This window comes from Desmodus rotundus, chromosome 13, assembly GCF_022682495.2.
Source record: "Desmodus rotundus isolate HL8 chromosome 13, HLdesRot8A.1, whole genome shotgun sequence".
In the NCBI taxonomy this organism is placed as follows: domain Eukaryota; kingdom Metazoa; phylum Chordata; class Mammalia; order Chiroptera; family Phyllostomidae; genus Desmodus; species Desmodus rotundus.
In genome coordinates, this window is record NC_071399.1 from 11,748,272 (window position 1) to 11,774,840 (window position 26,569).

Consider the following 26,569-nt stretch of genomic DNA (forward strand, 5'->3'; position numbering starts at 1 on the left):
AGGGACAAATACCATATGATCTCACCTTTAACTGGAACCTAATCAACAAAAGAAAAAAGCAAACAAAATATAACCAGAGACATTGAAGTTAAGAACAATCTAACAATAACCAGAGGGAAGGGGGGAGGGGACAGTGGGGAGAAGGATTTTCAAGAACTACTATAAAGGACACATGGACAAAACCAAGGGGGAGGGTGGAGGCAGGGGAGGGAGGTGGGGTTGGCTGGGGTGGGGTGGAGGAGTGGGGAGAAAATGCAGACAACTGTAAATGAACAACAATAAAAATTTTTTTTAAAGAAACTTTTAGTTCTATTCAAGCTGAAATACAGCAACATCAAGTGAACAAGTCTGCTATATGAGAGACATTTTTTTTTATAAAACTGCTTTTCTTTTTCTTTCTTCTAAAAATACAGACTATGCTATTTAGAAAACAGGCAAGTAACTATGACATCTGATGCCCCATCCCCTATGCTGTATCTAGCACAATCATGGCAAGTACAAATGCTGGTGCCTTGTGGAAAAGAATTCATTGAATAGGTTTAGTAAGAAAAAAAGTACAAGAAAGTAATTTAGGCTCTAATTCATGAAAAACTTTCAATATTCTGAGCAAGATTTAATGTACACGCCTCTTATTCTTCATGTAAGTCCCCTGTGGGGGGGGGGGGAGGGATAGGAATGGGAGAAAAGAAAAGCAGGCCAATTTTCTGAGACAGAAAATTATCTAACATCCAAATTAATTATTTTGGGATTTGCCCACAATTATGACTACAGTAGGCAAAACTGGGGGGAAAAATGCATGGACATTGATAAACAAAAAGTATTTAAATTACACACAATTTCTCTTTCAGCCTGATTCTAAAATGGTGTTATTTCTTCCCATAGAAATAAGCTAAAGTTATAAACATACATTTATCTAAGAATTACCCTAAACATTCTTAATGCATAAAACCACTGATGTCTTATAGTCCTTATAAATTGTTAGTTCTATTAAATTAAATAGAGCCAGAACAATTTAAAAATTGTACAGAATTTACACTTTAGTCTTTAAAAAAAATGGGAAATTACAGTGATGGGAATTTGCATCAAGCCTAGGGTTTTAAAAAATTAGCAAAGTGATAATACTGTCTCCAAAACCAATTTAAACACAGGAATAGGAAGGAAAAATTTGTAATGAAAATTTAAAAAATGTATTTTTTAGTTTGGAATAATACACATCACTGAACTACCTCAGTGGGAAGACATACAGGTGAGTTTAACGGTAAGGATTTTTACGTGTGGTGTAAGGTACCCTTACTGAACGCAGGCACTTACTCACAACTCCCTCGACGCTCGCTGCCTCCTTGCCTACCGTGACAAACAGAATGCAGACATTGCGGGGTGTCTCCTTTGCCAACACTGCACCCCTGCCCCCGTGAGAACCACCACTTTAACTTAACTACGGCTACTGCTATGGCCTAAGAAGTCTCCACAGCCAACAGCAGCTTTCTGACTTCTAAAATTTTGCAGATCGGTAAAAAAATTATTTGAGAACATATGACAGAAAACTTTCTAACCAGTTCAAATTTGAAATTTCTTACTAAGTTGCAGAAAAATCAAAACAAAATTTTATTAGAGTTGGGATAGGCCTTAGAAATGATCAAATTAAATGAAGACACAGGCTCTAATAGCATTACTTTTAACCAGGTAAAGGAATATCCTAAAAAATATTATAATATCACTCCAAATAGATGCTAGATGGATAGTTATTTGAATAAACTGTGTAATGCCAGGAATGGCAAAAAAAAATCTTCCCCAGGGGGTACATATTTTTGTCGTACAAGTATAAACCCTTACCTGCAATATACTTCCAAGCTGTTTGTGAAAGAACTTTACAAACTCTTTGCTCTCATCATTTTGCTGGGTTAGGGTCAGCACCATGCGTCTCACTGAGGTTAGAAGCTGAGGGGAGCATACTTCATCCATGTGCTCCTGAGAAAAATCCTAGGTGGTTAGGATATGGGCTTACCTACTGTTCAAAAAGTATCAACCACACGATGAGTTTTTATTTTTCTTGCATAAATGCTTCTCAACTATACTTTCCGCTATACATTTGGAATTATTTATTCACAAGAATAGTCAAACCCCCACTCTATACACATTAGGAGGTTTGCAAATTTTGATTCACCACAGCAGGTCAGAGCCAATAAAAGAAAGTGCTGTTTCAAATCCCTTCACCGCTTTCTTCCTGTACCTGAAGAACTACCCATGCCAGGGTCTGCACACCGCCTATCTTCCCGTCAGCGGTCCAGCAGCTCCTCTTACACAGGCACTGGGGCTGCCTCCGCAGCAGCGCTCCGGGCACCCCGCGCACGGTGTGACAGCCGGTGGCAGGCTCGTCTCCGCGCACTAGGTGCCATCAGTGCCCTCTAGCGTCCCCATCCCGGTAACTAGAAACGCACAAGACATTAGAAACTGTTTTGAGGGTCAAAATGACCCCTAGGTGAGAACCACTGTCCTATCTTTCTTAACAAGACACTTTGGACAAGTCTCTTCTCCTGAATTTTCATTTAGAAGCGTGTTCAAACTACCCATAATCCAGATCCCAGTTAGCTTTCTGAGGTGAATCCCTAAAACACCCATATCAAGTAAGCTTAAGGTTCTAATTCCTCTAAATTCATTTGGGCAGGTCTCTAACCTTTAGCTGGGTAATTCTGTATTTTTTTCCTACATGAACCTGTATTATAAGGTGGCCAAACTAGATGGTATCTAATGTCCCTTAAATCTAAGGGTTTAAGGTCATTTTTAAAAGACTCATGTGTCGAGGAGTCAGGTATGTGAGTCACTACAAGCTCTGCATGTCTAGTAGTTGACACCTTTTTTCGTATTCGTCACCTAGCGCAGCGGCTGACTCACAGGGACACTGTGTACTGCTGACTGAGTGAGGAGCTGCAGTAGCATGTTAAAGGCAACAACAAATACCTCTGAAGAAAAAATGTTCCAGGCAGGCAGTAGAGTTACTTTGTATTTCCCACAGTGACGACGTGCACAAAGGGCTCACACGTGAAAAGGTAACAGCAGGAAAGGGAAATGCTGAGTAACTGAAGTGAGGGGACCTGGATGAACAGTGGTGAGAGATGAAGGTGGGAAACTGTGCCAGATCCTGTGATGAAGCCTCTTCAAGGCTAAGGAGTTTGCGCAGTAAACACACACTTCAGGCCTATGACAGGCAGTCTAGGTAACAGATAAGGATACGAATCAAGGTTATACTACTGGAGAGAAAGAAGTAAAGGTGACTGTTCTTCACGTGGAGGGAATCAACTCTTGACTCACTGGTGACAGAGGGAAAGAGGGTGTGAGGAAGTCTAGCCCATGTGAGTGTGTAATGCTGACACTAACAGAGAAGTTCTATAATCCTACCAAAAATGTCATGATTTGAAGTGAAACAAGACATGATAAAATAGTTAAATCATTAGTTCTACCCATTTTACTGGTCTCAGAAACTTAAATGCCAAATCTAGTAAGGAAATCCTTATGAAAGGATATCACTTAAATCAGACAAAAAACGGTAAATGCAATAAAATTTCCTGAAGATGGTCGTATTCCCTAAGCATGAAGCAAAATTATTTAGAATTTTTAACCCTTAGAAAATAGTTGTATACATCAATTAAATATTACTACCAATATGCCTAGTTTAACCAAAAAGACGTGTTTAAAGCATGTATTGAATTACTCACGATAAAACAAAAATGTAAAAGAAAAAAAGGAATACTTTGAGATACGTATGCCAGAGAAGCAGCAAGTCAATTCACTTGAGGGAAAGGTTTTAAACTCTTAAATAAATTATCTACCTATCTACAAGAACATGTGCATATTCTTATTAATTCATCAGAATATAAATATCCTTTTGGGGGAGGAAACCTATTTTACAGATAACAGGAGACAGATTCACAGAATAACTGGTGAAACTGAGGTATGTGTCTTATCCCCTCAAATTCCCTTCATCCTGACTCCGAAGTCCTGCTTGGGTGAAAATACTAAGACATTTGGAAAGATATTCTAGTAGTGAAACACATGCAAATAATTACGACACTTTGTCCTAAGTGCTATAATAAACGCATGTACCAATACCCTGGGGGCAGTGAAGAGAAGAATTCTGCCTGTCAGATTGTGCAAAAATATTTGGGCAGAGTCCTAAAGAGAAGACTGGCTGACAGGCTGGAAGAGCCTTCCAGGCAAAGGAGATGACATGTGCCTTTTCGAATGTTGCCAAGCAGGATACAAGGTACGTGGGAAGGAAGGATAAGAGGCTGAGTGAGACCAGGCTGAAAAAGGTTTTATGAGCTACGTTGTATCTGATCTGGATCCCAAACTACACTTCTCAGAGCCTAAAGAAAGAGCTTGATTAGTTTGAAAAACGACAGTTGAGGTCTGAAGGATCCATCCATTCATTTATTATATTAATTCATTTAGTAAGTATTTAACGAGTGACTTATATACGCGGCTACTAATCTTGGCACTGGCGATAAAGCAGTGACCTTAAAAGATTTACATCTCTGATTTTACAGAGCTTTCATTTTAACTGGGAGAGATAGCACAAAACAAATAAGAAAACATTAACTATGTTAGAAGATGACAAGCACTACAGAGATAAAGAAAAGCAGGTAAGGAACAGGGGAGGTCTGCTCACCAAGAAGGGAACACTTGACTAAAGGCTTGAAGGGCTCAAGGGACACACCGCAGCTATGTGAAGGAAGAGCATTCCAGGCTTTAAGTATCAGCAAGAGCCAAGGCCTTACAAGTGCAAACCACGTTAGCAGGGTCTGAAGATCAGGAGAGGAAGCAAGCAGACAGACCCCTTAGGAGCTATTAAAATGGCTCAGGAGAAGGTTAGTCTTCAGTTTTCACAGGGAATAATTTGGGCACAGATAGGTGACCGTATCTCCCCTTAGGCTACACGATAAAGTCTGCAGGCAAAGCAGTCCCTGTAACTGCCTTCTCAAAGGTCTCCCCTCTCTCCAGATATGCCGAGGAAAGCAGTACTTCCGGGACAGAGTGCAAATGCATGGCAACAACTCTCTGTCACTGAAGTCTCACACATGGGAAAGTGCGGGAGATCGTTAGAGAGGAGCCCAACGACAACTTATTTTGTAGTCTGCCTACTGGAATGAAAAGACTTACTTTTCATTTCTAATTTTTTAAAATTTCCATTTAAATTAGAATGTAAGAGAGTGCCATCTCAGGTACAAGGCTTGTCTGTACTTTCCACTTCCGGCACACTTTTTTCTCCGCCCTATTCACTGTTACTCAACAAAATTAGTAATACTGCTTACCAGTCTCATACTCTCACTGTTGGTAGAAATATAAATTGTTAAAGCTTTCTGAAGGACAATTTAACATAATGTCTCAAAAGCTTTAGAACAAGAAATTTAGAAACAAATTTAGAATACAAAAAGAAATTTTTGAAAACAAAAAAAATTTAGAAAACAAAACAAAAAAGAAACAAAAAAGAAAACAAAAAAACTTACAACAAAAGCTTAGAACAAGAAATTCTATGTCTAACAATTACTTCTAAGGAAATAAAAATGGGATATATATAAATTTAGCTAAATCATTTAAGTGATGTTTAGAATGGTGAAAAAGAAACCAGGATGAACATAAATATTTAATAAAAACAACGGATTAAAATAACAGCAAATCCTAGTCTATGAACACCCAACCCTCAGAGCAGCCATCAGCACAGCTCACTGTGCCGTCCTACGCGGTAAAATCGGGCTCTCCTTTTTTGCACAACCACTACTTTTTGAATCACCTTGTCCTGGGCCCCAGACCTGGGTCCCTTTCTCTTAGTGTCTGCTTTAGGTAACTCTATGGACCATTAACAGGACCTCTTAATTTCCAAAATACATTACCACTGTCTATTTCTCCCCATCTCTAGTACCACCCCCTTATCTAGGCCACTATCATTTCTCATCTGATATCGAGCTCCTGACCCCTGTAATCAATCACCACACACAAACCAGATTTTGTTGCTTGCTTAAAACTCTCTTAGAGTTTCCTCCTGACCTCTGAACAAAGTCCAAACTCCTACTCATGGCCTATAATATTCTACATAACTGGCCCCTGCCTCCCTCTCCATTTCAGCTCTCACAAATTTCCTACAACCACAAGGGTCCTCCTCTAGCTCCTTCAACAGGCCAAACTAGTTCCTTTTTTGGGGCCTTTACGTCTGTCTGGAATGATCTTGGTTTAAGCTGGCTCCTTATGCACATCTTTCCTTAAATGCTCCCTCCTCAGAAGCCTTCCCTGACCATCCAGTCTAGAATAGACACTATCATAACGTATTTTAATTCTCCACATGGCATATATCACTATCTGATATACATTTACTTATGTTTTATATTCATTTTTTTTGGAGGGGGGGGGTGTATACTCTCTTCCTTGCACGTAAGTTCCATGACAGCAAAGTCCTGGACTTGCCCACCAAACCTGTCCTAAAGTGGGCATTCTATAAGTACTTTTGAATGAATAATGAATACTGTGTAACCATTAAAAATATGCAGTAGAAAAAGTGATCTGGAAAGATGTTTACGGTATATGGAAAAAAGAGAATGCACATATGTGTACTAAATATTATAAAAAGGTTCACAAAATGTTGATGGGGCTATCTCTGAGTTATAAAATTATGGGTTATTTTTAGTTTTTCTTTTGTGTACATGTGTTTTCTGAATTTATTACAATGGACTTCATATGAATTGAAAAACAAAACAAAGTTTACTTTTAAGAATTACTGCTTACCTTCAAAAATGGAATGACTTCTTTCATAATTGCTTTAATTTGTCGGTCTAGTTGCTGAGTATCAATTCTAGGACACGGGACAGCAGAGATTTCACTGACAGGTTGTTGTGAACTATGATTTTCAGTAATAGAAGTTTCTATTTTTTTAAAAAAAGATGTATTAGCAAAATAAAGTCTATGATATTATATGTATGCATCTATGCAAAATTCTAAAGAACATTATGATTTTATGCTAAAATACTACAAACAAACATCAATAGTTTTAGCACCCCTAATAATTGATTTAAAAAACCCACCATTATACATCAGATGGAGTATTCAAATTTTACATACGGGAACTATGATTTTTACTGTTAATGAATTCAGCTACACACCTTCTAAATCATTAACAGTAGTCATGGCAGCAGCACCATTTTCATCCTCAATAATCTTGCAGGTACATCTTACGTTTGTGTTACTTTCAGCCTCAGTTTTCATACGTTCATATTCCCTCATTCTGGCTAATGCTTGGTCCAAGTGAATCACAGTGTTACCTGCACATGGAACAGAAATGTGTCTCACAGATATAAAAGCAAACTTTTTCATGTATCCCTCTAAATTTATTAATTAAAAAATGTCTGAACATAGGGAAGAAAAACCGGCTTTAACAAGTTCTAGATGTTGTAGTAGATGGGTACTCTGCCAACATTATCACGTTTATTTATTTAACCCTTAAGATAACCTCACACAGTGGATGATAGCACCCTCATTTCCAGAGCTGAAATAACCTGCACAAGGTTTCAGAGCCCAGTTAGGTGCTAAAGCAGGAATTCAAACGCAGGTCTCTTAAGACACTTTAAACAGTACAAAAATAAATTCTAAAATGTCATGCAAATTCTGATGCAAACAACCTAACCTACAACAGTCAAGTGAGGTAAGGAAAAGACCTAAGATTGACTTTCCAATTCTCCTTTGTCTACTTCAAAGCTAATGCTGAATGACTGAGGGAAAACAGTAAATGAAATGAAATAGGCCTCAAAGTTACTGGCAACTCAGAAAGTGGGCACTCACTACTAAGGTGGAATGGGTTTATCAGCGTGATGTTTGTGATTTTCCTCTACTATGAAAGTTCAGTACAGGAAAGGCATTTCCTCAGAAGGGAGCTGGCCTCGATAATCAGATTAAGGCAAGAGGAGGACGAAAGACAGGGCAAGGTTGGGCCCTTTCCTTTGTAGTGGAAAATGCCTTTGAAATCATCTACATCTTCTCATCCTAGGAACAAACACCAGAATGGGACACTACCCTGTGAACCAGCGGCTTTGAGGTCTGAATGGCTGAGTACTTGGGGACCTCCGGATAGCCCACAGCCTGGAAAAGGCACCAAGAGGTACTCACACATTTCCTTTTCCCTAATCTCCTTTTGAAATTCAGGACTCAGGGGTTTTTTTCTCTCCTTTTGAGTTACACAACCTTTTAAAATTTCTTACCGTTGATGAAGAAAAATACAATGTGCCATGCCTTAGAATTAAAAAAATTTCAGTTCTTACCTCAAATTAAGACATTAACATTGTTACTGAGAATGTGACTGAATGAAGGCACTGCTGCCTGTGGATTTTTCCCACTGACTGACTAGAAAACTTCAAAGGGTGACCTTTCTCTTAAGGAAAGGAAATTAACATTTTCTAAACCTCTAGCATGCACGCTAGGAATTTCTGTATTTTTTTCACAAGAGCACAGCAAGGGAGGTAAGGTCCCCATTTTCTGAGTATATGCAGAGTCAAAAAGCTTAGATGGTTTGCCCAGGGTCAAAGAGTTAAGAGCAGAAGATCCCTGAATTTACTGATGGATAGATTTTTAAGTCCCTATTCTACAAGAAGTTGCCTTTCTAGAATTTTGTTTCCTTATCAATATAATTCAAAGACTGTAGTAAATTCATGTTCTAAGATTATAAAAATTCTGCTTACCCAGATCATCCGTTGCAAAAGGCTCAAAATTTGAAGATACAGACAGGACACTAGCATTATCAGCATCATTTTGCTCACTTATTTTATGTGTTTCTCTCTCAAAGTTCTTCTCAAAAGTTTCCTAAGTCATAGTTTTAAAACAAATAAAAATCACTATTTCTTTTTTAAAACTTGGATTAAATTAAAATTTTGACATAGAAACTATTTGCATAAAACTATACACTTAAAGTTGTGACATAAACAAAAGGTATAAAGCACTGAATAGTCAGACAGGACAACCTGCAGGACACTTGTCATTCTGTAGATGACAATACACAGAGTCAGCTACAGATTAAATTCTAACTTGGAAAACACAGTGCTGCAAATTATTTCTACACCCACAGGGAAATTCTCCTCCAAACCCGGACAATGCACAGCACCTTACACTGTGGCATGCAGCTGTCTCACATCGGAAGAAAAACACGACAGCATCATTCATATTTTTTACATCAACTTTATTGAAATAGAATTTACAAACAACACACCCAGTAAGTGTACACTTTGAATAGTTTTGAAAAATATATGCACCCATGTAACCACCTTCCCTGAAAATAAAGACCATTCCCATCAGGCCAGAACGCTCCTTTGTAGCCCTTTGCAGTCAATAAGCACTGTAGCCCACTCACAGGACTTCTGTCCCCCCAGATTAGTTTTGTTCGCTCTAGACTTCGTGTAAATGGAACCATTCAGTATGCACTCTTCACTGTCAGGCTTCTTCCACTCAGGGTTTCTGAAATTAATCTGTGTTTCTGTGTGTCTCAAGAGTTAATGAACTCATTTGAACGGTTGAGTAATATTTCATTGTATGGATATACCAGTTTGTTTATCCACTTATCTGCTGATGCTCCAGTTTGAGGCTATCATGACTAATGATGCTATGAACATTCGTGTACAAGAATTGTTTTGAATGTGTATTTTCATTTCTCTTGAATGAACACCTATAAGAGAAATTGCTGGCTCACATGCCAAGTTTATGTTTATCTTTGTAAGAAACTGCCATACTGCTTTCCAAAGTGGTTGTACAATTTCACAAACCCACCAGCAGTGTGAGAGTTCCAACTGCTCCATGTTCACACTAACACTTCTTATCGTCGACCTTTAATTTCAGCCTTTCTAGTGGGTGTGAAGTGCATCTCATGTGGTTTTAATTTGCATTCTGGCCATTTATGCGTCTTCATTACTGGAAGCACCTGTTCCAATCTCTTGCCCATTCTTGACTGAGGTGATTGCTTTACAAGGGACTCGTAAAAGTTCTTTATAGAACAGTCAGGATTTGTCACTTATATAGTCATTTGTCAGATACATATATACTGAGATCATTTTCTCCTAATGTTAACTTTTAAAACAGAATTTAATCAGTTTTCCTTTTATAGTTAGTGCTCTCATGTCCTCAGACACCTTTGTTTATGTCAAAATAAGAAAGATCCCCTTGTTTTCTTTTATAAGTTTTATAGTTTAAGCTTTTTCAGGACTTTTGTCTACAGCACGATAAGGGACAGGGCCGCGGCAGGGAGCGGGGACTTGTGAAACTCATTTCTCAACAGTGTTCTTTCTCCTAGCTACAGATATTCTAAAATTTTCTCTTAAATTATTAAATGAAAAGTTCTGTCCCTGATTAGAGAACAGTCAGGTATTAGCAAAACTGCTTTAGGAAAGGAAACCATTGTGTTGCTCCATCAAATAAGACTTGCAGGTGACACGCTCTTGCCATTTTATGGCGCCGGGAGTGGGAGAAGCACAGTGTTTCTCCCTCATTCCTCACCCTCAATTCCTCACCCTCCACTTACAATTCTCGGATGCCTGCTTTTACGTCTCTTCTTCCTGAGTGTGAAGACTCCTATACACACTCTGAAATGTGTGTGTAAAAGCTCCATAAATGAAGCTCAAAGAACCTTGCCAAGAAACATGGAAAATGAGAGAGACTCTGTCTGATATGGTAACCTCTAGCCATGTACCGTATTTTTCACACTATAAGACACACAGGACCATAAGAAGCACCTAGGTTTTAGAAGAGGAAAATAGGAAAAAAAATTTTGCTCCACCACCAACACCCCCCCCCCCCACCAGTGAGCCAGGTAAACTACATTTGGACTTTAAGTCGCACCCCCATTTTCCTCCCAAATTTGGGGGAAAAGTGCATCTTACAGTCCAAAAAATACAGTAGCTAACGTATTAAATAAAATTTAAATTTAGTTCCTCAATCCCACTAGGCACTGTCTTAGTAGCCAATGGCTGCTCTATCAGACAATACAGATACAAAACCTCTGCACCATTACGGGAAGTTCTACTGGACAGCCCTGCTCCAGACCAGTGGGCACAAACACTGGGTGCTGTGCTGCTGCTGCTGATTAACTGGCACTGACAAGGGAAGATGTTGCATTAATGCTACATTTAAGTTTTGGATAAAAAATTAAAGAACTGACCTATTTATTTAAAAGTAATGCTAAATATAGTTATTTATGCCAAGTCCCTAAAATTATGGCCTGAATCTTTGTGAACCCCCAACTCCCCTAAATTCGTATGTTAAGGCCCTAACTGCCAAAGTGACGGTATTAGGAGGCGGGGAGTCGGGAGATAATCAGGCTTGGATGAGGTCACGAGGGTGGAGCCCCCATGTCGGTATTAGCGTCCTTAGAAAGAGAGGAAGCCACACTAGAGCTTCCTCTCACTGCCATGTAAGGACACAGGTAGAAGGCAGCCATCTGCAAGCCAAGAAGAGAGCCCTCAACAGAAGCAAATCTGCTGACACAAGGTCTTGAACTTCCTAGCTTTCAGAACCACAAGAAATAGTATTTGTTGTTTAAACCATCCAGTATACAGCATTTGGTTTACCAGCCCAAGCTGACTAAAATACCTACTTATTAAGCAGTACAGTACCTTTAAACTTTAACTTTAAAACCTTGTCAACACTGTCATAAATTGTAGCTCAATTTTCAAAATTTGCTACTGATGGTACAGACCCATGTGCTCGGATCTTTTAAAGTACCTGGAAGTAATACTACCTATAAAACTTGGACATAAAGGGTGGCACTAGAGTTAAAAATATAAAATTACTGTCCTGACTGGTGTGGCTCAGTAGTTGGGCGTCATCTCGCAAACTAAAAGGTTGCCAATTCAATCGTAGGTCAGGGCACATGCCTGGGTTGAGGGCCAGGTCCTCACTTTGGGGGCATGTGAGAGGCAGCCAATCCATGCTTCTCTCTAAAATCGATGTTTCTCTCCCTCGCTTTCTCCCTCCCTTCCCCTCTCTCTAAAATAAATAAATAAATAAATAAATAAATCTTTAAAAATAACTCATGCTCTCTGTAAGTTATTTCAATGTTTCTCTAATAAACTTTAACCTAGAATCTCTAATTATATATATATATATATTTGGACCAACCTCATTTCCCACACAAAGGAGTACAGAATTTTCAATTAGTCATAACAATGACTAATCCCAAGTAGCAATTCCTTACATTAATTTATATTTGACATTATAAAACAGTTAAAACCATGTAGTTTCTAGTCACAGTTTATATTCATGTTAGTATAGGAGTTGGAACCTGGTAGAGACAGGTTTTAAGCTGAAAAAAAAAGACTTGGGAAAGCATTGTTTTAAACATGAATATAAACAAAAGAGCAAAAATCCAGAAAAAAGTCCTCAATAGCCATTAAAAAATTACTGTACGTGAGGAAGAGACAAGATAATCTTTTGAGAAAACACTACCTGTGCAGTACAAAGTTATAATGCTAACATGTCAACAATGGTCAGAAACACAGTAGTATGCTTTCAACTCTCCATCTGTATCAGGTATTTGCTAATCAATTATATCCAGATGTCAATTATATCCTATCTATCGATATCCAGGTGCTAGAAATGGCATTAAAAAAAGAACAAGTTTGTTATCCTAAGACTGCATACAATTTTTTACAACAGAATCAGGGTCTGAATTTCCAAACAGTGACTTCTGAATACCTAGCATGTTACCCCCGTAGTAGCCCAGCAGCATGCCACTCCGGCATTTAATGGCACCTGCCTGGCACCGCAGGTCCTATAAGCTGTGCAGGTGCTATCTGGAGGGTGTACTTATTGAAAATATACCATTTTCCTCACCACTCTTCCATTTCCTTTCTACTTTAAAGTTTTTTTCATCCATTTTAATACATTAAATTTCCATTTTTGTCCTGGATGACTTTCTTTCATCTAGGCTTCTCTTCCAGACCAAAGACCTGGTTTATCTTATACAGATTTATTCAAGGGTTCTAATTGTGATCTGACTGCTGTCTGGTTTACTGAATGTCTTAAACAACATGACAAATTTTACTAAATGCCTATGATGAGTCAACTCCTATGACGGGCAATGGAACCATCAATACAACCATTTTACACCTTATGATTGATCACTTATATATAATGCATTTTGATTAAGTTTTAGACCTCACCTCAAAATAAAATGATTACACTCAGCTTTTTAAAAAAGTGGGAAACCAAATATACTAGGTATGCTCACAGTTTATAACAACCTACTTAATTTTTGCTTAGGGCATACTGGAATTAGGTATCGATTTCATTGATCACAATCAGCTTACATCATCAGTAGTAGCAAGGCTTTCACTGGGAGTAAGTTCTGAGTTTGATGCTATCCAAGTACCAGAATTCACTGACTTTACATTTTCCCCTTCTTTTTCGTGGTTCTCAGAAATATGTGTGGATACTATGTCCTAAATAAGGAAATAAGATATTTATGTAAGACATAAAACATTCAATCAAAAATTTGAAAGCAGAATCTTTAAAAGAAAAAATTCAATACTCCTCACCTCATAGGTTAATTATGAGGAAGAAATAACATTGAAAATACTGAAATATTGCCCAGAAAGACTTTATGTAAAAGTTACTTAAGCTATACATGAAGTTTTAAATAAAAGGCAAGAATGCATATAGAAAATAGATCAAAAGACATAAGGAACAAGGACATACTTTAGTCTAAGAAAGCAACCTTTAGTCTAAGAAAGGATATAATCATGAAGAACAGCAACACTGGATAGGGAAGGGAAAAGACTGTTAGCTACCAGATACCTGCAGTGCATACAAGGCCCTCTGTCTTAAGTAGTCTGTATTAAGTAGCTGAAGCTCATGGAAGAGTTCAATAAGAAAATGCGGACGAGATTCATTTTGAGATATTAATGTAGCTACTTCAGAATAAATAGTATCCCGCAAAGCTTCGAACATGGAAAAATCACTCCCAGTTTCTGGAAGATATAAAATATCAGAGAGTTAATATTGATAAAATATATTCCTAACAATTTCTATTAACTTGTATTATTACTCTCAGCCTTAAGTTACTTAAAAATCAGAACATACTTAATTCTTTTTCAGGGCTTTTATAGTAAAAAAAAAAAAATCTTAAAATTACTAAGATAAAATTAATCATAAAAAATACCTATATATATTGTATAATAAAGATGTTCAAATGTATGAATAACACCACTTAGTGTTACTTGGATCATAATTGTTTCTCAATAAAAAAATTCTGGAAAATGTCGTACATTTCATAGGAATAGTCAGTGCAAATGTTTCAGCACCTGGATGAAATCAGCCAAGTACAAATAATTTTCTTTTTTAGTTAATATGAACTTGTTACAAAGAAGGAAATTTGTATAATAATGAGAATAAACTAAATATTACCAATGAGAGTTACTATTTTAAGCTCTACCTAGTTATGTACAAATCCTCAAATCTCAACTATGATATTGTGGGGATAAAAAACTGAATTTGTGCACTGGCCAGGTGGCTCAGTCACTTAAAGCATCATCCCATACACCAAAATGTTGCAGGTTCAATTCCTGGTCAGGGCATATACAGGACACAACCGATTGATGTTTCTCTCTCTCACTCTCTCTCTCTCAAAGCAACAAACATATACTTGGGTGAGGATTTAAAAAACAAAACAAAAAACTCCACAAGTTGTAACTATAACATGAACATAATAGGTCAATTTCTCTATAGCATGACATACTGACATATTTACCAGTAGTACTGAGAATACATTGAAATGGGCAAGGGAAATCTTCCGTTTCACAGAACCTAGGTATCACTCTACTACGTAGCAATAATTCTGCCATATGCATTTGTTGATAACACAGAATTATCACCCTTGATGACAGAGTCATGTACAAATTAGGAACTATTCCCATTTTGATTTCTCTATGAGAAAGTATCTCCAAGAGTCTCTTCTAGCTATCAAATTCTGTAAACATTCTAGAATAGTAGAACAAAAAGCAGTTAAATACTCAAATTCCAAAAAATCAGTAATAAGTCTCTAACAAAATTTGAAATGTTAACTGTTATGTTTTCAAATAAGTCTGCAAAGATTACAAAGATAATTCATGTTTTGCAAAAGAGGAATAAGAAAATGCAAAGCAAATGGGGTTTAAAAAAAACACTTTCCACTAATTTCCTAAGTTAACATCTTCAGGTCTCAATTCCCATAAGTAAAATATAGTAAGAATAATATATATGCAACTTTCCCACCTTGCCTCAGGCATTTATGAATATAAAATGAAATACACTAAAGTTCTCTTAGTATTTTAAAATGTCCAAATGTGATCACAAAAGTAATATTTATTATAAGCAGGAACCAAAGCTATCTCTGTAGGAAATCTCTACTTATAGGAAAAATCCAGAGAAGATACAACTATCAATTTAGATACTACATTATAGTTTGGCACAGTTATTTAACTAAGACGTTTCTTATTTCAAACATATAACAAGCATATTTAATATTTCCATAACTCTGTATGTGATAAAATTACCACTTTACTATATATCATTAAAGATAAAGTTATTCCCAAATAACTGAATTATGTCAAACACATGCTTCACCCTTCCCGCCTGCAATAAAGAGGTGGAAAGCTTTTGCCATTTTTCTCCTCCTGGACTAAAATGCATTAGTTTAGGCTAGAAAAACCCTTGCTCTCCATCAGGGTGGATTCTACGCTGTTTTTACCCTATTTTCAGAGTTCTTTTCTTCAGGAAGCCACTAATATACTCAGCTTTGTCTGTGTCAGGTCCTTGTTTTTGTTCCTTAGATTTCCCTAAAGATTCATAACAGGTTTTTCATTCATGTGCAGTACAAGGAGGAATTAAAGAATATTTACAATTCTAAATCACACAGAACTATACTTAGTGAGAATACAGTTCAAGACAAAAGTCAACATTTTGGAATCTGTAATTTCCCATAACCTTATTTATCATGGTCTTTGCATGCATGTCATAGTTGTTTTGTTTACTGGTTTATTTTCCATAGATATTGATGGGTAATCAAAAATAAGCAACTACAACTAAGTCATACACAATATATAACACCTGCAAATCCAGTGTAGGACTAAAAATAACTACATTTCTAAAAATTATTAATGCTCTCAATTTAAAAATACTAAATAAGTTTACTAAAACACAAAATTGTAAAAATGTTTTCTGTTACCAATATGAATGTGTTGGTTACATTACATACACAAACAGAAAATGAAAACAAAATCAGCAGCCAATTTTACCAAGTAAAGAATTGTAAGTGAAAGGCTTTGGAATTTTGTGAATATGAATTTTCTTTGACTTTTACAAGTCAAATAACATAAGCATTAGCTAAATCTAAAAAATAAAAAACTTAAAAAAAAATCAGAGCAATAAAACTAAGGATTTTTAGGACCAATGGAAAAAAATTAACACGAAGTGGACTAAACATAGCATTACCTGGTGCTTCATTGCATGCATTTCTGTTAGACTGCTGTAGCATTCTCCTAGCATGTGCTGTAGGAAAGGCAGACATAACGATGAACATAAAATGCGTATGAATAGTAATGATAGGGTGTATAATAGAAGTGAATTAAAAAATAAATAAGCAAATTTCTTTCAAATTGTTTGCCTGGACTGAAATGTTATGCTCTATTTAAAAATAATCTCATCAATGAAAATGAAAGATTTGCTATAAACTTCTTTTAATGTGAACATGATTGATCACAATAAAATTCTACCATTCACCCTTAGAAACAAACTTATCAAGGTGAACCTCCCACATCCCCTGAGGGAGAAGAGGGCTGCATCATTTAACATTGGCAGTCATATATGTTACACTTGAATAATCACATAACAAAAACTATTACATGCTATAAAGAATTTTAGGGTAATGGTTAACACTAAAAATAAGTCTTTCTAGAAAATAGGTAAATACACACAAAGGTATATTTACACTATTCAAACATTTTTTAAGTCACCAAAATTCAATCATTTTATTTTTCTAAGTGACAATACTAAGGACTGAAGTGCTATGACCATCTATCAATTATTTATATAACTGACAGCCTTTCAAAATAGTGCCTGTTCCCAACCTCCACTCAAATGTTTACTCTTTGAAGGTATCACCACTAGATGTAGTGAACAGAGATGAAAATTATAAAATTTGGGGGTCAGGACAACAGAACCGGTTATTTTTGCCAAAAGGATCCTAGACTTAACAGACCAGGACTGAAACTTCAGTTCTACCGTTTCCAAGCAATATGTCCCTTTAAATAAGAAAAGATGTCCCTTTAAAATAAGAAAAAAAAGTGGTTTCTTTAGGGATTGCAAAAGTGATAAATACTCACTATAAAGGTTTTAAAAATATAGAAGTTTAAAGATGATAAAACCAGTATTAACATTTTGATGCATTTTCTTCTAGTCTTTTTTGCATTCAGATTTCTGTTTCAACATAGCTGAAACTATACTGTTAAAAAAACACTAAATCTCGATTTTTTTTCACTTTTGTCTCCTGAGTATGGATGTGTACAGTATGTGTACGGATTACTGGGTTAAAGGCATGACTTTGTGAAGAAAAACTGTACCAGTTTGTATTACTGGCCCTTTATGAGTGTTGTGCAAATCAGGTGCCCTATGACCATGCACCCATCCTCATCTTCATCTACAAATGGAAATAAAACCAGCTCACAAGATTAGGAAGCTCAAATGAAATGAGTAATCTGTTCTAATTTATAGACAGTGAAGCACAACACAATGGGAGCTGCCTTCTCACTCCCAAGGGTCTTACTGACAACGGAAAACTGCGAGTCTGTATTTACCACCTCCCTACCCGTATTTCTTTGAGATGAACTTAGTCTTTGTAAGTTATGAAAGTACCAGTACTTATGCAAACCAGAACAGTGGCGGTACATGGCTCCATTCGTTCCGTGTACACTTACTGAGTAACTGCCATGCATCAGGTAGCACTCGAACATTTAACATGTAAGGATGAAAGGCAGTATCTGTTGCCAATGGACTTAAAAAGGCAATACAGACATTTAAACAGGTAAATACTAGACAATGTGAAACAGGCAACAGAAAAGGTTTACATAGGCTACAACAATAACAAAAAAGAAGAAGGGAAACCCATCGGGCTTGCATTTGGATGCAATTTCAGAGTTACAGAACTAAGATTATTTGAGTCCAGCAGAGAAAAAGGACTCACAAAGAGCAAAAAGGACTTGCAGGAAAGACTACTGCTGAGGTACAAAGAACATGATCACTGTGGGGAAATTTCAGCTCAGGACCACTCAAAGGGTAAAGTTCCAGGCAGAATGCCTGCTGGCCACATAGGTCACGTTAAGGCATAAAGGCACTGGGACTCTCGCCAGCAGGCATGATGAAGGCCAAAGGTTTGAAGCAGGAAAATGACATGATTGTATGTATGAATTCTTATTCAGATAAGATTTTCAGATTTTCAAATCAGGAGTTCCAAATCAATGTTAACTATAGATTTTGTTTAGAATTTTATCAAAATGTGTCAAAAGCTAGCATCACAACAATAAAAAATTCCAGTTTCAGTGTACTGTAGTATCTACATAAAACCTTGCAGATGACAGAGAACTGTGACAGACCAATTTTAAAGCTTATTTTAATATAGCTTTTCAAATCTAAGATGAAGTCCTTAAATTAAAGCAAACCAAAAAGGAACATACCTGAAGATATTTCTGTAGACCTACTACATTTTATTATTTTTTCCAGCTGCTCATGATTCTGTCTGCTGAATACTGTTGCCTGAACAGGCTCTTCAGTCTGGGCTGAATGTCTGTTCCTATTTTGGCAAGGTTCACACGTGCTAGACATACTGGCACTTTCATACCCTTGAGTAAAAAAAGTGACAACTATTATCAGTTGTAACTAACTCACACTGAAAGGGAAACTGATTTCCACAGTGAAATAGCACAGGTAACTCCTGTGCTATCAAGGCCTGGTATAAATAAAATATGAAAGAGTAAATGATATGTCTTGGAGATATCTCTGCAACAATCTTTGGAAGCACAGGGTAACAGTAATAAATTCTGTCATTCACTGTCCTTTGATATCCATTTTAATGAGTATACCCCAACTCAAACTATATGGCAGATTCTCAGGACCCAGATTCTCCGACTAGACTCCAAATTAACAATGTTTCAGTATTAGAAAATAAAAGAAAAATATCACATTCCATCTATATAAAATGGCCCTAGTAGAGAGAAGGGTAATGGGCATTAAGTAGTCAAATATTTCTGCCTTTTATGTAAAATGACTTACTTTAAAAAGTCTTACCCACACACAGCCTATACATATTATTCTACTAAATTTTTCTTCTACATTCCATCTATTCTCTGTTTTACTTTTTCTGTTTTACTTTTTTCTATAGATTCCACACATAAGTGAAATCATACAGCATTTATCTTTCTCTGACTTATTTCGCTTAGCATAATACCTTTTAATCCATCCATGATGTTGCAGAAAATAAGATTTTACTGTTTTTTTAATGGCCGAGTAGTATTTCATTGTGTATTTGTACAACTTTTTAGCCACTCATCTGCTGATGGGCATTTGGGTTGCTTCCATATCTTGGCTATTGTAAATAATGCTGCAGTGAACATAGGGGAACATATATTCTTTCAAATTAGTGCTTTGGGTTTCTTTAGATGGCATCCCTGGATCAGAAGGCAGTCCCATTTTTAATTTTTTGAGGAACCTCCACATTGTCTTCCACATCCTTTAACTTGATACAGGAAGTTATATGTTCACAGGTTTCCTGATAATGAATCATGATCACATTTCTCTAATAAACCCTACTGACAATGGTCTAATATTCTTTTGACATACTGGCAGATTAAATTTGCTAATATTTTACTTTTACTTTTGAATTTACATTATTAACTGAAATTGATCTACCGTTACATTATTGAACTGTTACCTCTTCTTTCACCTTCCCTATACACAGGTCTCTGCTCTGATTCATGTGCAGTTTCTGTGGTTTTCCTCAGATAGGATATACCAATATCTTTTCATCTTGACAGGTGAAGTGAGTCTTGTCTGAGTACCGGATTTTAAGTCGCAGCTCTTTTTTGTCCATGTATGGGTATTACTCCATTTTCTTCTACTTCTTGTTGTAAGATTATCTGATTGTCAGGTTCTTTTTCATCATTTGCAACTTGTTCTTTCAGTTTGGAAGCCTAGCAGATTTTCACTAATTTCTTAAGAATTCCACAATTCAACCAGAAGATGCACGCATGCGTGCGCGTGCACCGCCCCCCCCCTTGCTCCTGGCTGGACAGCAGCTGGTTTTGATCTGCAGTCCCAAGTCTTTCTTCTCTAAAGACCCCCTTATCAGTTAGTTATCTCTCTGCCTGTTTGGATTTCCCCTTTAGAACTGACTGTGTGTCAGATCTCCAAGATTTGTTTTTAAGCCTCTAATCATTTTTAAAAACTTGATTTTTCTCTCTTACTACTTTGTGCTTCAGATAATTACATAATTCTTCCCCTCAATTTTCTGGGCCACTAATTTGGGACTTAATAACATTCATCCTCTTTTTCAAATAAACTAAACATTGTATGTGAAAATCATTTTTTCTAGTTCTAAAGAATTTGTTAAAATTCAATCTCCGTAAGTGTTACTATTTTGTTCAAGTGCACATTCCTCAATAATTCTGTTTCTCCTAGATTACCTGCTGTGGCCTGCTCCCTTTTATGTGCACTAGTCACCGCTCTCATGTACGGTCAGGGATGGACCCAACTGCTAGGTAGCTTTAATGGCAGCAAGCTGGCAGTGCTTGAAAGTCTCACTTCCATGGGAAAGCAATGTTCCGGCTAAGACGTTGTCAGTCTCCCAATGAGATAGTAAGAGAAAGCCTCTCTACTCTCCAGTCTCCTCAGAGGCAAAGACGAGTGCTCTCAGAGGTTCAGGGTAGGGAAGATGTCACGTACATGTTCAATGACACCCCTGTCCATTAGTACCCGGAAGTGGCAAGACAGCTACTACTCTTGGGAGGGAGAGAGGTGCCAACAACAAAAGAGGTGCACGGATCTCCTCACTCAAGTTTTCTCCAAGAATGACAGGGCCCTGCAGTCCACCCCGGACACTGTCTGAAAGAACAGGCTCACATCTCCAGACCACAGCAGCCGCGCTGCTAACAACAGGTTCCCAATATGCTGTCCACTGACTCTCTGTGACTCCTACCTGGAGCCAACCTTCCCGTTCTGCTTCCACAGCCATTTTTCCAGTTAGAACTTCATCATTTCAAACTTAAGTTCCTGGTTTCTTCCCTGGTCTCTTAGACTAAAGTCTAGCCACACTCTGCTCAAAACTTAGAGGAAAAAGAGCTCTCTTGGTTATCTTTGACCTTCACATAAAACAGGTCCAGCAATAAAGGGTCTGAATCCAAAAGTAGTATGTAAAATAGTAGTTTGTAGTACTACTGTTTGCTTAATTAATAGCCAACAAAGCTCTGAAAGTTATGTTATTCTAACAAGAACATTTACATAAATGAAATTAAGCTTCTGACTACTGTTACTGAATAACGTGGAAAGTGCTGAATGAATTCTAATCCACATTAAAACCTTTACGATGTGGCACACACAGAATTCTCTTTGGGGAGCCCAAGTAGGCAGTTCAAAGACAAGTTTACTCTCCAGAACAGTTGAAACTGAAAAGCAGGATGCAAAATAAATAAATAAACAAACAGTGATTTTCTTTGATTCCCAAGTTAAAAACATCAAGGGCTAGACTTCCAAAGGTAAGGTACTAGTGTGTGGTTGAATTATTTCTCCCTTGGGCACTTTAATAGTAACCCTCCAGGGAGAATAGGAGAGTTAGAGAATGTTAGTAACACCCCAGAGCAGCAGAGGCTAAGGCTGCCAGAGCAGCAGCAGCAGCAGCACATGGCCGTCATTATTGGAAGGGTGCTGTCCCTGGTCCCAGGGCATCACTCCCTTCCCTTACACTCACTCTGTTTTTCTCCGTGTGAGTGGCTGCCATAGCTAGTGGAAACAGGACTTCCCCCTGTGTCCACTGTAGGGAAGCAGCTCAGCTTGGCACCCTGGGGGCTCCGCATGTACCCACACAAGCCACGAGGTAAGCACTGTGAACTACAGCTGAATCTAAGCCTCAGCAGAAGGCCGGGTGACAATCCTCCTGGAACGTGGAACACGGGAACATGGGAGGCTTGTGAGAAGCTGCTGCGTGGCGATTCTCACTCACCTCGCCCTTTCCTCTGGAAAGCTGTCATGAGAGCTTTACCTTTTCAAAGGTAAACAAGACTCAAGAAAATATGGATTAATGTTATACTTTATTAACTAAGGCTCAGGAAGGCTAAGAGTAAACTTTTTAAAAAGCTGTTTCATCTATGATATTGAAAGATGCCATGTAGTTAGAAGCCCACATTTCTTTAAATGAATCAATCAAGGACCTAACCAGAAGTCACGACTAAAGTGTTGTATGTAGAACAAGATGTGATAGTAAAAGAATAGTAAAACTAGGGCTTTAGTAATTCTTAAGTAACCTACCAGGTTTGGAAAAAAATCTTTTAAGTTCACAGTAACCATTTACATAAGAAATATAAGAGGCTTTAAGAAGCATGAAGTACAATGTTTTCAAATATCTGTAACATTAGAAGCTGTATGATAAATTTTGTAAAAAAATTATAAAGTTAGCTAAAAATGACTTTGTTCAAATACTTTTAGAACAGTGCCCACCCATCTAACCATACTGAAATAAAGTTATGTCAACATGCCAGAATAATGTTACCAACATTTATACTGATCAGTATTCAACAGATTTAAATACTTACCAACATTTTTAATTCTGCTTTTCAGCTGAGCAGAATGCCTCTTCTTACTCTTTGATTTGGGAGTTCTGTCTTTAGACGCCAGGCTGGCCTGTGCAGAGGCTTTTCTTGCCTTGAATGTTTTCGATACGGTGGTTGGATCTACTGGGTCAGGCATGCTGCTAAAGCTTTCTAATGACTCTTCATCAAACTGGCGTCTTCTGCTGGAATCTGACTGGTTTTTGCGATTACTATTTGTAGTTTTCTCTACAGACACTGAAAATCCGGTCTGGATGAATGGTTTTTCCACTTCACCCTCTTGGTCATACAACCATGGCGTTCTGTTTTCCACCTCCTCTTCGGGCTGCTTTTGATTCCTTACACCAAAGAAAATAAGTTTTTAGAGATTACAATGACAGATTTCTAAGTTTACAGCAAACTGCAGATAGAGTACTTAAAATATAGTTTACTAGATTTCAGTAAATAAAATCATCAACAGACTATAAAATACTTTCACAAAAATATGCATTAAACATGCAAACATTCTTTTTTTTTTTAAATATATTTATTGATTATGCTATTACAGTTGTCCCATTTCCCCCCCCACTCCACTCCATCCTGCCCAACCCCCTCCCTCCCACATTCCCCCCCCATAGTTCATGTCCATGGGTCATACTTATAAGTTCTTTGGCTTCTACATTTCCTACACTATTTTTACCCTCCCCCTGTCTATTTTCCACCTATCATCTATGCTACTTATTCTCTGTACCTTTACCCCCCTCTCCCCCTCCCACTCCCTTATTGACAACCCTCATGTTCTAGTTGTTTGCCTAGTTTGCTCTCGTTTTTGTTTTATGTGTGGTCGTTAATAACTGTGAGTTTGCTGTCATTTTTACTGTTCCTATTTTTGATCTTTTTCTTAGGTAACTCCCTTTAACATTTCATATAATAAGGGCTTGGTGATGATGAGCCTCTTCAACTTGACCTTATCTGAGAAGCACTTTATCCTCCCTTCCATTCTAAATGATAGCTTTGCTGGATACAGTAATCTTGGACGTAGGTCCTTGCGTTTAATCTTGGGTAATGTAATTATGATGTGTCTTGTTGTGTTCCTCCTTGGGTCCAGCTTCTTTGGGACTCTCTGAGCTTCCTGGACTTCCCGGAAGTCTATTTCCTTTGCCAGATCGGGGAAGTTCTCCATTATTTGTTCAAATAAGTTTTCAATTTTTTGTTCTTCCTCTTCTCCTTCTGGCACCCCTATAATTCGGATGTTGGAACGTTTCAAGGTGTCCTGGAGGTTCCTAAGCCTCTCCTCATTTTTCCAAGTTCTTGTTTCTTCATTCTTTTCTGGTTGGATGTTTGTTTCTTCCTTCTGGTCCATACCATTGATTTGAGTCCCGGTTTCCTTCTCATCACTATTGGTTCCCTGTACATTTTCCTTTGTTTCTCTTAGCATAGGCTTCATTTTTTCATCTGTTTTTCAAACAGATTCAACCAAGTCTGAGAGCATATTGATAACCAGTGCTTTGAACTGTGCATCCGATAGGTTGGCTATCTCTTCGTCGCTTAGTTGTATTTTTTCTGGAGCTTTGAAGTGTTCTGTCATTTGGGCCATTTTTTTTGTTTGTCTTGGCGCGTCTGTTACTTTAAGGGGCGGAGCCTTAGGTGTTCACCGGGGCGGGGCAATGCTGGTCGCTGCGCTGTGATGCTGTACGTGGGGGCGGGGCCGAGAGGGAGCAATGGCGCCCGCCTCACTCTCCTCCGGATTTCAGTCTTTCACTCCGCTACCCACAATCAAACTGGGCCCCTCTGGTGCTGGTTCCCGAGTAAGTGGGCCTGTGCACACTCTAGGCCCCTGTGGGTCTCTCCAACAACCTCTCCTGTGAGGCTGGGAGTCTCTCCTGCTGCCGCCCCAACCCCCAGGGGCACTTTCAATCAGAGGTTTGAGGCTTTATTTCCCCGAGCTGGAGCCCTGGGTTGCGCAGCAGTCTGCTTCTCTGCCCGCCCTTCATCCGGTTTATCTGTGGGCGAATGTGGTGCCGCAATGTGCTATCCGCCATTCTGCCTGCCCCACTCTCCGCCACTCTGAGTCCGGCCCTCTGGGTTTATCTGTGCAAATGTGGGACCGCAGGGTCTGCTAGTGCTCGGACTGCCTGCGCCATTTGTCCCACACTCCGCCAGTCCCAGTCCTGCCACAGCCACGCGAGTCCTCTCCACCCCAGTGCCGTCTCCGCCCCTCCTACCAGTCTGGATGAATGATTATTTTTTGTTTCCTTGGTGTTGGTCCCCCTTGCTGTTCGATTCTCTGTCAGTTCTGGTTGTGCGAGGAGGCGCAGTGTGTCTACCTATGCCGCCATCTTGGTTCTCCAACATGCAAATATTCAATAAGCTGGTGTTCTAAATTATCTTAAAACTTTAACATTCAACCCTTATCACTAAACCATTTTCACTGGCAAAAGTCCCAAACCAAAGATCTAGCATTCATAACACAAAAGACTTGGAAAAAAAAATCAAGGAAAGATAGCACGTATAAGGAAAAAACAAAAAACTTGGAGGAACACTTGGAAAGATCTGTAGCAGAGGGCCTGAAACATACATGCATCTATGTCATGTGAAGCAGTTCAACCAGAACCAGAATTTGGTGAAAACAATGGCCATGCAAGTAGTTATTTCTTCTCCACACTTTAAGTGTAGTTTAGTTCTATTGGTCTAGTGTCATTTTCAGATTTTATCTGCTGAACACCAGCATCCTTTAATATCTTAACAGGCATTCACTGGTCATCTAAATAATAATACAGTCAAAATACAGTCAAAACGAAGTTAAGTAAATCTACAGGATTCCTCAGAACTTTTAATATGCCAGTGTACTTTATACAAAGTCTGAGATGGGAACAGAGTGAGATGTCCCAAACCTCTGATCACAGGACACGACATGGACAACAGTGTTCCAGCCCTAAGGATATAATTTGGGAGACACTGACTGAGTTGAACTTAATACTAAGGTGAGCAAACCGACAGTTTGCAGGCCAGACTGAGCCTGCTGCCTGTTTTTGTATGGCCTGTGAGCTAAAATAATGTTTATATTCTTGCATGGTTGAAAAAAATAAATTCAAAGGAGAAAAATTTGTAACACAACTATATGAAATTCAAACTTCAGTGCCCATAAAATGTTATTGGAACACAGCCACTCATTTCTTTACATATTGTTTATGGCTGCTTTTACGCAAAAATGGCAGAGATAAATGGGCATGAAAAGTACTGTGTGGCCTGCGATGTATACTACTTAGCCTTCACGGGAAAGGGTTTCTGGTCCTGGCCCAAAACTGTAATGTTCCATCCGACTGCTTATTTTCTCCAGCCATTCAATTCAGGGAACCTGTATTAGTTGAGATTTTGGGGAGGAGATCAGGCCTAATCTGAAGTAGGTCAAACATCTAAAACTGTATTAGATATCCATGGGCATCCTTTTTTACTATCAATTATATATAAAATATGGATAATAACAAAGTAGGGTCTTTCCAGTAGGTAGGCTATTAACTAAAGCTTTGAAAAAATGTTTATTGCTTATGATGGAGATTCATTTATCCCTCATTTCTGAATGGCAACTGTACACTAAATACTGTTAGGCTCTGACAGTAGAATACTTTCATAAAGCAACAGATTTACTAATAGGAAAAAATGGTTAGTACAGCTAAGAAAAACAAACTTGGGGGGTCAGTCACAGAACTCCTAGAGGCAAATAT

General features: G+C 38.0%; 1 protein-coding gene across 24 annotated transcripts in view; it reads right to left on the reverse strand.

The window, feature by feature from the left end:
* PCM1 (pericentriolar material 1) overlaps positions 1–26,569 on the reverse strand; it is an 86,667-nt gene that overhangs the window by 13,044 nt on the left and 47,054 nt on the right. For 8 of the 24 annotated variants that reach the window (XM_045197256.3, XM_045197248.2, XM_045197247.2 and 5 more), the window contains 9 exons: positions 22,851–23,203; positions 18,726–18,890; positions 16,489–16,545; positions 13,816–13,988; positions 13,329–13,460; positions 8,718–8,838; positions 7,149–7,307; positions 6,775–6,911; positions 1,834–1,980 (listed from right to left, as the gene is read on the reverse strand). In XM_045197256.3, coding sequence (XP_045053191.2) covers positions 1,834–1,980; positions 6,775–6,911; positions 7,149–7,307; positions 8,718–8,838; positions 13,329–13,460; positions 13,816–13,988; positions 16,489–16,545; positions 18,726–18,890; positions 22,851–23,203 — 1,444 coding nt within the window. The remainder of the gene's footprint in view (positions 1–1,833; positions 1,981–6,774; positions 6,912–7,148; positions 7,308–8,717; positions 8,839–13,328; positions 13,461–13,815; positions 13,989–16,488; positions 16,546–18,725; positions 18,891–22,850; positions 23,204–26,569) is intronic. The other 16 variants (XM_045197253.2, XM_045197262.2, XM_045197254.2 and 13 more) reach the window with 5 other exon arrangements.